The following is a 13,490-nucleotide window of genomic DNA, read 5'->3' on the forward strand; positions in this document are numbered from 1 at the left end:
TGAATCACAACGCCTGATGTGTTGTAGCAAACATGAAGTGTTGTGACTCCTTTGAGTCACACTTCGATGAAGTCAACATTTCAAATGAGTCACGATGCTTAACAGAGTCATAACAATTTAAGGGAGTCGCAACGCATCGAACGAGTCACAACGCATCTAGTATTGTAACTGACTTGAAGTGCTCCCTTGGATCGAGACTCCAGTGGATCGAAACAACGCTTCAAAGGAGTTAAAAGGAGTCGCTTCAAAGCTGGCGACTGCAGAAGCACTCACCTGATCCGGCGTGGAGGAACTGTCGGTGCTGTTGTGGCCCGTGGTGTCGGGGTTGTGGTGACCGCGGCCCCCCGCGCCTCCCCCGCCTCCCCCTCCGCCCCCTCCGCCTCCTCCGGAGCCCCCCGAGCCCCCGCCGCTGCTGTTGTGGTTGTTGTTGTTGTCGCCCAGGTCCCCGGGCTTGCTGTCGCGCTCGTCTATCACTAGGTCGATGGGCATCTTGCCCTTCAGACAGCTGATGTACCGCTGGCAGAAATTGTCGCACAGCTCGTGCACCTGCGAAGAACCAATGCGAAAGCGTTCAGCTTGTTGTAATCACCCAACACACATTGCCGATCACGTTGAAAATGAAGTCACTAAGAAATTCCCAATGTCAAGTGATTAAAAACAGTCTCCTAAGCTTAAGGACTTCCAAAACCGGTACTATCAGAGTGAATACAAGTGCTTGGGCAAAGGCGTAAAATATAAGTTTTTTCCACAACAGGTTTCAGTCTGCATTCACAAATCTAAAAAAAAAACAGCTCGTTGTCTGAAGACATACAATGAACGCAATTGTGGTGGTAGAAAATACACTAATACACACTATCGGCAAACTATTCAGCATATACCTGTCGCACAGAAAGGTATCTTTGTGCAACTACATTTTCATTTGATTGATATGTGGGGTTTAACGTCCCAAAACCACTATATGATTATGAGAGACGCCGTAGTGGAGGGCTCCGGAAATTTCGACCACCTGGGGTTCTTTAACGTGCACCCAAATCTGAGCACGCAGGCCTACAACATTTCCGCCTCCATCGGAAATGCAGCCGCCGCAGCCGGGATTTGAACCCGCGACCTGCGGGTCAGCAGACGAGTACCTTAGCCACTAGAGCAACTACATTTGATCAGTCTAAGACAGAGATGATATTACATCTTAATTACCATTAAAAGCAGCTCAGTCGTGTGTGGCACACATTGAAAGGTATACCACGTCGTGGGGGCCACATGCGGATGGGCCATTCATATATTGCTTCAAGAACAAGCGCGTTGCGTAGACAAGGACCGCTAATATTTGCATCGCACAGTCAAGTTTGACCGCGATCAGGCCTGAATCCGGACGAAATTCATTGATCGCGATTGGCTTCTTTAAGCAAGTTGCAGCAGGGAGCCAATCACTTTCAAGGAGCTCCATCCCAATCGCGATCAGCGGAGCGCCGTGAGACAACGGTGTAAGACGCGGCCCGATCAGCCATTTTGACGTCCGTATACGCTAACTGGCAATGCGTCACGTACCGACCCTTTTAATGCGAGGCTCTCAGACGCTTTGCACCAGTTTAAAAAAAAATAAAACCCAAAAAACACATCGGTCGGAGAAAAACTTTGTCCCGACAGAGAGCGCTCCGACTGAGCGAAGGCGAAAAACGCAAAAAACCAATACGCACTGCATTAGCCCAATCGCGTAAGCACGGAGCAAAAAAAGACAAGAGACATCATCAGGCACACTGACGGTCAGGTACACGGGAGGCTCTAAAGAGTTGCCGATAGCGGCGATTCGATTGTAGGCGCAATAACCGGAACATGATAAGGCCCCGGCAAGCGAGCTCGCGGGGAAAAAACATCGAAGCAATATGGACACCTCCCATAAAAGCAACACGTCGCCGAAAACGCTTTATAAAGAAGAATCACCGACAGCGCGTTCCGCGTACATCCAAAGACAAACAATACTAATTCAAAAATGTATTCTCGCAATATCACACACAACGCACAAACACACACAATCTTTTATCTTCTCAGCTCCTTCTTCACTCCAGTCCTCACGGCCACTTCGACGCCTTTCACCGGTGAAATACATTACCATAAATAAACCGAAATAAATAAAAAACAAAAGGATATAGATACCAACCCTAAATACAGACCTCTCTTTTCATGTACCCATTTAAATCGACGATAGCCTACCTCCCCCCCTCCCCCCCCCAAATCAATCCACAACTCCCTTAACACACAAACAAAAACAGAAAGGCATATATATATACTGGTCGCATTTATTTTAGATTGGCAAAGCGCGTTAGAAAGTACCCCCCCCCCCCCCCTCGCACCGCACCCCCCACCCCTGGTGTCTTTACTTAGATATTCCGAAACATCGCCTCGGGATACCAGGTGTATACACCCGTTATCGCGTAGAGCACTCATCGGCCATTACGCTCGAGCTGCCGGCATGGAAGAAGGCAGATTGAAGGCTCCGAGGAGGAAGATGGGAGACTCAGTTCTTTACCTTCCGGAGAAATCCACTCAGTGCCTCGCGTGCCTCCACGTACAATTGCATATCGCGGGCATAAGCGAGTGTGTCACACGGTTCGGGGCTTTCAAAGCGCCCTCCCAAGCCTTGAACCCCCAACTACACGCCGTGCAGTGCAGTGAAGACTACGCTACATGGATAAGGACAGCCCGTCATGTAGAGAAAAATAGACTTTCCTATAAATACACTAGAAAGAACAATGGCGCGAGTGTCTACGGGAGCTGAAACGCATGACACTTCAGCGAGCATGGGAATGATGGATTGTCTTCGTACTTTCGGCTCCGTTTGGCTTCGCGTGACTTGAAACTATACCTTGTCACGAAAAAAAAAAAAGTTTAGGAGTTGCGCTTCACCACCTTAACCTTCCTTAGGCTCAACAATATTAAATAGGGTCACGAAGTTAAAAAAAAAGCGGTTCGTTCTTAAATTCGAAACAAAACCAAAACACGGGAATGAACAATGCCACGAGTGCGTTTGAAGCCCGCAAGCACGAAGGATAGGCAAATCCATGTACTACCCTTCACGCCCACGGTCACTGAACGATGTCAGCGCCAGAGTGCCCCAGAGTTAACTTCAGGCAACTCTATGTAGAGAAGACCCGCCAAGGTGCGTGTTATTCTGGAAAAGCGGAGACAGGCGAATCTGACCACGTGAGCTACTGGCAACTCTGAGATTCTGTATTGCTTTCACCGAAAATTTATTGCATTTAGTAAGAGAAAGCAGTCGAAATTTAAAGGGCTCGTCTCTTTCTTAATCAGATACAATATTCGTGAGAACTAACTGACAATGAAGACAAAGATATTATCAAGGGATGTTATTAGCAGTAATGGTAATGCAAATGTGAAGAAACGTGGACGAAAAGATAACTTGCAGCTAGCAGGGAGCGAACTTGCGACCTCCGAATGACAAGTCCGATGCTCTACCAACTGAGCTACAGTGGCGGCCATCCCTCTGTCTACTTTATGGGGTATATGCTCGTATATCTGCATTTCAACCTGGGAGTGTTAATCGGCGCAGCTATAGTGGCTAATTACGGCGAGTGTGGAACACTTCTTCGTGCGTGTTGTTACGAATTTACCGGACTATTGTCTGCCTAGAACAATGGTTGAGGGCTATTCTATTTCAATCGCAATGAAACGTCCAATAAAGGTAACAATATTCATGAGAACTAACCAACAATGATGTTGAAGGTAACAAAATTCATGAGAACTAACCAACAATGATGTTGGCGTCACGTGTGACGCCAACATCATTGTTGGTTAGTTCTCATGAATATTGTTACCTTTAATGGACGTTTCATTTCGATTGAAATAGAATAGCACTCAACCATTGTTCTAGGCAGACAATAGTCCGGTGAATTCGTAATTAAAGACGAATCGTCACAGTAAACGCCACCTGCCGTTTTTAACATTGAACGGAAGCTAGCATGCGTTGGACACATCAGGGCATCCAATTTCCCTGTTCCGCTGTCCTCCGATTGGTGGACACTATTCACGTAGCCGCTTCGCTGTGCTCCGATTGGTTGACACTAATCAGGTAGCCTTGACTGCGCTGCATGGATTGCGCGGCACGGGGCGTTATTCAGGTCGCGAAGGCGTCAACCTGACGCGTTTCAAGCAACAACGCACCACCAGAGCGATCGAAGTGAAGAGGACACCTTTAGGCGGCAAGTTCTAAGCGAATTAAAAAAGCGGAAATAAAAAGAAAGCACAAGGACGGGTGTTGACGACCCCGACTTGATTCCGCGGTGCTAAAATGCAAAGAGCTGGTGCGAGCCGGCGTGTCGTAAAGAGAGGACAGTGAGCGGACGGTTGAGAGTGCCTGCTGGAGATGCTGGTGATAAAAAAAAAAAACGTATGCAGCGTACACACACCCTCGGAGTGCTAAGAAACACCTTGGGACAAGAGCGTTAGAGAGTACAGCTTCGTTGATTTATTTCGATTTCACTCGACTTGGTACTGGTGCCTCGCTTTAGTTGCGTCTCAAAAGCCTCCGAACTTGAAATCGTGGCGTCCTCGACTCTATACTCAATGTGTAGACAAGTGAATCGTAGAAAGGCGAAAGTACTTCTGCTTCCTTAACAATTTTCTTCGTTTTCTTTATTAAATAATTCAGGAGGTCTTGTCTTATTGAGAAAATGAGGATAGGCGAAGATTGGCTTGTGCATGTCTAATGTGCTACTTTCCTTTCTTTCTTTCTTTCTTTCTTCCTTTCTTTCTTTCTTTCTTTCTTTCTTTCTTTCCTTCCTTCCTTCCTTCTTTCTTTCTTTCTTTCTTTGTTTTTTTCTATCTTTCTTTCAAAGTGCGCAATTCTCCCACCAAACGTTTTCCTTCCTACACGCCGAAAATAAGACATTCACCCAGGTGATTGACAGCGCAACCCTTCAAATGCTGCATGGAACAACGATGGCTACGCGTTCATATCCAGGCTACAAATGAAACGTGCCAACGCGAAACGACCAGTCAATTAAAAGCACCTCGATAAAACACCAGATCGTCACATCACGTGCGACTGATCGCCTACAAGCCCACAACCAAGAGAAAACTGGTTACTGAAAAATATTGCGCACAAACACGCACGGCGCCGGAGCTACTTTGAGGGCCTCAGCCGCATTTGTAAACACCGACGGCCCCTATATTTTTGATGATGTAGGTCACGTTCAGATTGACTCTTGGCTTCACCTTTCCACGTGTCGGGACGGTTTTGTGCTCTCCCATAGTAGGGTACTATGTACTCTGAATCGTTAAACATTTTTGTAACACAAGTGTGATCAGGATTCTGATGAAGGCCAGACTCTATAGGCCGAAACGTCGAAATAAACCACGTGTTGTGACCGCTCACGGAGGATCTACTTGACTACTTCCAACGTTACGGCCACAGAACCACCATGTAATATATATATATATATATATATATATATATATATATATATATATATATATATATATATATATATATATATATATATATATATATATATATCGTCATCAAACCGTACCTCAAGATACCTATAGTCTACTTATAGAATACTTACGGTTTGATTGATTGATTTATGGGGTTTAACGTCCCAAAAGCACCATATGATTATGAGAGACGCCATAGTGGAAAGCTCCGGAAATTTCGACCCCCTGGGGTTCTATAACGTGCACCCAAATCTGAGCACACGGGCCTACAACAATTCCGCCTCCATCGAAAATGCAGCCGCCGCCGCAGCCGGGATTCGATCCCGCGGCCTGCGGGTCGGAGTACCTTAGCCACTAGACCACCGCGGCGGGGCTATTTAATAACTAAAGAAACGGTGCTATGGTAGACGCATATACGCATGGAAACCGATTGGTGCAGTTGACGTTTCGAGACCTCGTTAAAATTGTTGTTACGATATACGCAAATGAGAAAACATTCGTTTACTAGCCCAAGGTGGCTGTACCGACGTGTCTCTTGCGTAAAGTCGAGTATACAGAGTTGAAGGGCAGTTCCAGAACTGCTACGGGTGAAGAACTCTGCAGCGTACCCGACACAGCTCATCAGGCCATGCAAGCGTGGCTCAGCTGCAGTGACAATGCCCTCAGTCGCGACTCGTCCATCGTCTCCACTAACGCCGCGGTGAATGCACGTACGTCGTCGAGTGCTTCAAATCTCATTCGTATGCGCGCGTACGCCCTGTTTTATCGGCGCGCGGCTTTTCACTTTCGCATAACCTTCCACCCTCCCCTCTTCCACCGCCATTTCACCTCCTCATATCGATCCCACCCCGTCAGTCCACTGGGGAACATTCTCGTTTTTTTTTTGCTTCTTTTTTTTTTTGCTTAGTTCTTGCCTCTCAAGCCACCGACGCGACACAGAGGGGACATCCGAACGACTAGGCCAACAACACTTCAGCTTTCAACGGACGCGGCTCGGAAAAAATACAACCTCGTAGCACTTGCCAATAGACCCAAGTCCTATCAACGCCACCAGTCGCATCACTTTGCGATCACCCTCCCCCTATGCTTTTCTTTTTTTTTGGCTTTCCGCCATATAACCATCGTTAGTTGAAACTTACTTCTTTTTGGGTGTTCCTTGACCACGGGATGCAATCGGAACCACACCGCGTCTCTATCTGCCCATGCCCCGCGCTGCTACCTATACTCTTCCGATACAGACATGCAGTGCGGAATTCGGCCATCGCACGCCGGGACAATTTGTTTTTTCATTTGTATGGAGGGAGACACTTTCAGTCTGGCGGTGATTAGATACGTTCTGCGACATCAAATCTGTGCAATGAAGTGACTGGTATACAGGGGTTCAGTATGCCGTCCGAAAATTACAAGGGCCTTTCTTGGGCTCCCGGCGGCCATCTCTGTCAGGTCTCGGGGCTTTGCTCAGACAACGCTGAGACAGAAGACGTCTGTGAGTGAGCGAAGAATACTGAGCAATAATATTATGCTTAACAAGGGCGTTGTGTGATGGTGTTAAGAAGACGATGCAATGTAAGCCATGCGATCTTCGTGAAAATGCAGACGGCAGCTTCCCATGGGTGAGTTCCTATTGCCTTGTGTGTTCTGCAACGTCATCTGCGGACGAGTAGAAGACGCTGAGCTGAACAACAAGGGCGTCACCAAAGTGTGAGCAGAAGGCGCTAAGCATTAAAATGGCGTCACCCAACTGGTGAGAAGACAGTGACGCAATGCACCGTGCTCGAGTTTTGCGACATATAGGAAGCGGAAGTGTACAACTGGGTTCCTGGACACGCAATCTGGTATTAAGCAGACGACATTAAACAAGAATTAAGGAAGTCACCAGATGATGATCAGAAGGCGCTAAGCATGAGATGTTTGTCGCCTGATTGGTGGGCAGGCGATGACGCAATGCACATTGCCCGAGTTTCACGGCGTACAGACAGCAAAAGTGTGCCACAGGGCTACTGGGTTCCAAGATCCAAAATTTTGGGATTTCTAGGAGCCAGGATACAAACTACTGATTCAGCATACTAAGCAAGAGGACGTACATTGTTATGGTTAGTAAACGGTGCTAAGCGAGAGTCTGAGAGCCACCTGATAATGAGCAAACAACCATACAATTCATGCGGCACGAATTTGGTGACATGCATGCAGCAGACAATGTAGACGTTAAGATGCCCTCATATGAGCTAGTTGGTTAATTTTTCAAAGACGATTCTTCTGGAGGTTAACTCAAGAGCGTCTGAGTGCAAGCTAGCTGCTACGTATTCGTAAGCAAAACTATCCCAAAAGAAAACGAAGACAATTGACGCACGACTATCCCTGACCAACAACTGCAGACCAACACACTGCGTCATTTAAGTCTTCGTCTTCGCTACGTCGTCTTCTAGAGCGCCAAGTACACATACTTTGATCCCGAATGCTGAAAAACGGTCCTTCTGAAAGCTACAGCCAATTTCGATGCCTAGCATCCGCAAGACTGCACGGTACTAACGAGGCGAAGCGATGATAGTGTCCGGCTCATTCCTTTTTCATAATCTTGTTTCTATTTCATTCGTATGCCGCGCTGAGAGGTATGATGAGGTCCAGGAACTGCGCGATCTTGTGGGTCCTCCGGTCAGGCCGGCCGGGTCCAGTAGTTTATCTAAACGCCACCTGCCTCCGACACCCTTATCACCACTGCCGCTCGAGACCACCGACGCCACTACACCACCTCCGTGTAGAAATGCTCTGTCCCCCCCCCCCCTTCCCCGTTGCCACCGACATGCATCGTCTCAGTGGTGTGTCTGAGGTAGGCAATGTGGGGCTTCCCAACGCTGGAACTCAGTCGTTGGCATCTGCAGGAATACTAAAGCGTATCCGAAAATCGTTTATGCACTCAAGTAAAATAGCAAATTGGAACATACTCATCGCGATTAGCGCACAAAAAGGTTCATCGCTAGTTCAACTGGCTTTTTAAGTGTGTTAACCTGGACTTCACTAACCCAGTGGTGTTGTGTTTTTTTTTTGCTTGTTTGTGCGCTGATCGTGATGAATATTTATTAACTCATTGCTTTTCTATACGAAAGGGACAGTTGACGTACCCTGCCGGTTAGTCGTCTCTCTACGGCACCGGGGCACACTATTCGAAATTGTGGGTTAAAGGCTAGCGTCGTAGGATTGGCAGCGTCAGTGGAGGCAAGCTAAGGTGGCACCCAGTTTCTTGGGTATGAATTCCTGTCCCCCCGTTTGTAGCACGAAGCCACGAGGAACCCGTACGAATTTTACAAACAGGAAAGCTTTTGGCTGCAGAAAGATTCATCCTGGTCAGCGGATCGAGCCCGGGACAATCACCTATCTGAGACGGTCGTTCTATCATTTGAGCAAAACCAGTATGTTACCAATTGGCCGTGCGAAAGCGACTTAGCTGCAGGAAATCGATGCACATGGACACAGGATACTGCAAATGGGTTATGAGAAAGCGCAATAATGCGAATGAGTTCTTGTTCTTCTTGTTCACCTATATTGACCATGGCGCATACCCACTATGGGGGATTGGCCTAGGATCACGTCGTTTTAAAAATTATTGTTCAGATTTTAAACAATATGGATATAATAAAAATATTACCGATAACCTTGGAAAGTGTGGTGCTTGATCTAACGCAGTTAAAGCAACGAATTTATTCTCAGAATAGAGCAATAATCTGATTTGTATACGTATATAGTTTTGTTGATTGATATGTGGGGTTTAACGTCCCAAAACCACCATATGATTATGAGAGACGCCGTAGTGGAGGGCTCCGGAAATTTCGACCACCTGGGGTTATTTAACGTGAACCCAAATCTGAGCACACGGGCCGACAACACTTCCGCCTGACAACGCTTTCTGCGATGCCTGTCATTGCGAAGAGACGCTGCACCACACCCTGTGCGACTGTCCGTTGTATGACTTCCAGAGACAGTCACTGGCGTCCGTTCTTGCGCGCATCGACAAACAGCCAAATATGTGTGCACACTATTCTGTCAAGTGCCCGAGAGAAGACATTGCAACAGAAGGCGACAAAAGCTCTGTTGAAATTCCTGCGCGACACGAACTTGAACAGGCGGCTGTAACAGCTATGTCACACACCGCGAGAGACAAGACTGGACTATGACTGAGTGTGCGCGCGTGTGCTGCCAAATGTGCTGTTTCTATCTTCCCTCTCCGCTCTCTTTCATCTCCCCCATCCCTCTCCCATGTGCAGGGTAGCAAACCGGCTGCCTATAGGCTGGTTAACCTCCTTGCCTTTCTTTTCCCTCTATTTTCCTTCCTTATGATAGTGAAAGAGATTAATTAGTCAACCTATTAGTTTTATTAATATAGTCCCGGACGGCCGCGCATACTGTCGCATTATAGAACCCAGAAATGGAAGCTCCAAGAGACAAAATGACAGGCACAGATAAGTCCATACCAATACCACGTAAAGGTATTTTAAAAGGGTTTTTTTTGTAGTTCTAGATAGCAACAATTGTTGAGTATGAGTATGATGATGATGATGATGATGATGACGACGACGACAACGACGACGACGACCTCATGTGAATGGCACTCACCCACAAAAGGCGATGGGCCAAGAACCTGGCGGCAGAGGATGCTTAAAGTGATAAAATATTTCTGTTCCTTGCGTGCGCTTTTTTTTTCATTGTAACCGCAAGCGTTTTCTGCGTTGTTTTGTTCACGCCCTCGTTCTAACACGCTCGCTCACGGAATGATGAAGATGACGTAGTGGACAACATTGACCTGACACTTTTCCAGTTGTACTCGCCGAGTGTTGACTACGAGTGAATAGAACGCTTCTTCGCAAAATGCAGTCGTTATTATTCGAAAATGAAAAAAAAAATAAGAATCGATTCTTGTGGGGCTTGGATTGGATTGGACCCGAAATGAATTTAACTATTTTTTTTGTCTAAAAATTATCAACACCATCAAACACGTGATGATGATGACGACGATCTGTTTCCGTCTGTCGGCTCCCACCTTTAAAACTGTTCAAATGAAGTTTACTGTGAATTGTGTTTCCACACGTAATATTCATCAGCATCATTAACCGCATTATGACCATGATGATGTGCTCGCATCTGCCAGCTGTCATTCTTTTAATACATCTAAGTGACTAATCCCGGCACGAAAGGCGACGTTGGCATGCATTTGGCAGTTCACGACCTCAGAATTATTTGGATTCGCGACATACAAAACTTAGAAATCAAAAGTCTAAAAACGCTTGCCAGACGGCGACAGCTGGGAGAAACGAAAAACAAATAAGGTCCTAAAGACACAAGCCCGTCGTCCTTGGAATCCATTTTGAAGCTCCTTTTTGACAGTCGAAGGTCGCGAGCCTGGTGATTTCCGCGAAGCTATAGAGCGCAGAGCGCCACCCCATCAGCCAATCACAACTCGCGCCTGTCTGTTGGCAAGAGGTCACACGTCTTCGGCGACCTCACTTTTTTCCCCACTTGAAAGAGCTCGTCGACGTCGAAGCCAATTTTCTTTTGAGTTCTCTCACTAACTTGTTTATTTTTTTTTTTTTTGCAAGGTGCCACTCAAACCGGCATGTAGTGACAAGGACATCATTCACTTTCGTGAGCTTCGATAGAAGTGCGAGCGTCCAGAACAGCCAACCCGAAAGTACACACGCGCAAAGAGACGACGAGAGAACAAAATTTCGTCACCGTCTTTCAACATTTGTTTCGTTTTTTTTCGAAAGTGATTGCGTCTCGCCCTCTGCTACGATCTTAAGCGTGAGTGATCATGAGTGAGACCACTGAAAAACGCGTATGAGTGAGTGATCGAGCAAGTGAGAGAGTGACTGAGAGCGAGTCATCGGGTGAGAGGGTAAGGGAGTGATTTCGATGGAGTGATTGATTGAGTGAGTGAGTGTGACTCATTGTGAGCGATTAGTCCGTAAGTGGAAGTTCCCGGTGAGGGACTCGACATTAAGTTTTACCATCTGATTTAAAACGTGCGCATAAAGCGTGATTTTTTTTCCCTCGCATTTCTTTTGCTCCTCTTTCCCTCCTATACGTCGCTGTCTCTCCCTTTAGCAGACCCTTCGCTAACACGTCACATGCCCAAACTAGTGGTACAGCTCGGCCTGTCATTCTTATTTAGCAAATATTTCTCTGATAACTGCGCTTATCACCCTGTTAAATCATCTGGAATACGAAGTACTACCTCGAGCGTCGTCGAAATATAGATACATTCGCTCGGAAAAAGTGATGCGGATTTCCCTCACACAGACATTTTCACGGAAGAAAAGCCTAACGCTACCACACGCGCACAAAAAGAAAGCAAGAAAGAAAGGAAGAAAGAAGGAAGGAAGGAAGGAAGGAAGGAAGGAAGGAAGGAAGGAAGGAAGGAAGGAAGGAAGGAAGGAAGGAAGGAAAAAAAGAAAGGAAGAAAGAAAGATGCAGTAATAACACGGATAGGCCGCACCACGTCATCAAGCTTGATTTCAACTCCGATAACGTTATACTCGACTGAACGTTTGTCACAACGACCTACTAAGGTCGTAAGTCTTAGCATGCTCAGAATTACAGATACAGTGTTCTTCAATACTGCACAGTAGTATTAAGATGGTACCTGCTTTTTGCCTGATCATCATAATGACGCATATTTCTAGCTCATCCACAAACAACGATTAAATAAAAAAAAACGTTATAGCGGGAAGCAATACCCACCCGATAAATCAGCTTGTGCACGGCATGCATGCTGCACTTTAAGACGAGTCTGTTTCGAAGGGCAACAAATGCAGCCGACTATTTAAGATTGTCCGCGAAGAGATAACAGATTGAAGGACTTAAACACACAAGCCCTTGAAACTATTTCGAATGATAAGCGGTGAATAAAACACCCTCGCTAACGCGCGAAGGTCAGGCGGAAATGTTGTAGGTCCGTGTGCTCAGATTTGGCTGCACGTTAAAGAACCCCAGGGGGTCGAAATTTCCGGAGCCCTCCACTGCGGTGTCTCTCATGATCATATGGTGGTTTTGGGACGTTAAACCCCACATAATCAATCAATCATCAATCAATCAACGCACGATGGTCGGACGCCTATCGTCGCAGCAACATGAACCGTAACCAAGAAAAAAAAAAGACGTATGATAACGTCCGATGATAACGATCACGCTTTGCCCTTTAAAGTGGCCCAGATATTTTTTGAAAGTGTCCACTTCGCGTACAAGCTGTATAAGATTCAGTGGGACCGCGTTACGTTACACTTTGGATTCATTTTTTATAGCCATATCGGCCCCTGCAGACGTTCCTGTAGATGTCGCCGTGGAATGCGCAAAGCCGCAGACAGCGATGCTTCCATCGGCATAGCTATACGGGGGGTGACGGATCAAAGCTTACGTAAAATGAAATCGAAATGAACCCCATACACGCAGACGAAAAACCAGTCTTTCTTCTCCTTGTTTTTTTTTTTTTTCTAACGAACCTCGCCGGTCTTTTAAGATGCCGCCGTAGACAGGCCTCACTGCTGAGTATGTCAGGTTGCTTGCTTTTCTCTTTATGCAAACGTTAACCCGACTGTCTATGTTTGGCGTAGTTGTTGGTTGGCCAATCGTTGTTTCAGCAACATCGATACCATAGCTGCCCATAGGGAGGGCGGGGGGGGGGAGAGTTAGCTCATTTCTACCCCCCCCTTCCTTGTTATTTTAAGGGGGGTGCCAAGATTGGCTCATACTCCAATCGAGTCGGACATGCTCAGTCATTGTGTAATGTTAACGTAGAGAGAATTATGTGGACAGTGTTTCTCGTTTGTTTTACTACAATTGCAGTCTAAGAACCCTGGTGTTGCATCCCTAGAACAGCTTCCTTCCCACTTTTACGTCCGAAAACTCTGGGAACAAAGGTAGGCCGACGTGAGACGCACATGATCACCTCATTGTAACTTTTTTTTCTTTCAACCGTTGTCTGAAGCTTGTTTTCTCGATGCCTCCACCTTGCACACGCCTACAGGACGAGAAGGACACATAACAAACGC

General features: G+C 46.6%; 1 protein-coding gene across 1 annotated transcript in view; it reads right to left on the reverse strand.

Moving 5' to 3' along the window:
• Nucleotides 1–273: 273 nt before the first annotated feature.
• The window catches only part of LOC142790836 (homeobox protein Meis1-like), a gene marked incomplete at its 3' end in the record, with an annotated part of 110,659 nt that continues 97,442 nt past the window's right edge, over nt 274–13,490 (reverse strand). The window contains exon 6 of the mRNA XM_075885361.1: nt 274–546. Coding sequence (XP_075741476.1) covers nt 274–546 — 273 coding nt within the window. The remainder of the gene's footprint in view (nt 547–13,490) is intronic.

This window comes from Rhipicephalus microplus, unplaced genomic scaffold, assembly GCF_043290135.1.
Source record: "Rhipicephalus microplus isolate Deutch F79 unplaced genomic scaffold, USDA_Rmic scaffold_132, whole genome shotgun sequence".
Classification (NCBI taxonomy): domain Eukaryota; kingdom Metazoa; phylum Arthropoda; class Arachnida; order Ixodida; family Ixodidae; genus Rhipicephalus; species Rhipicephalus microplus.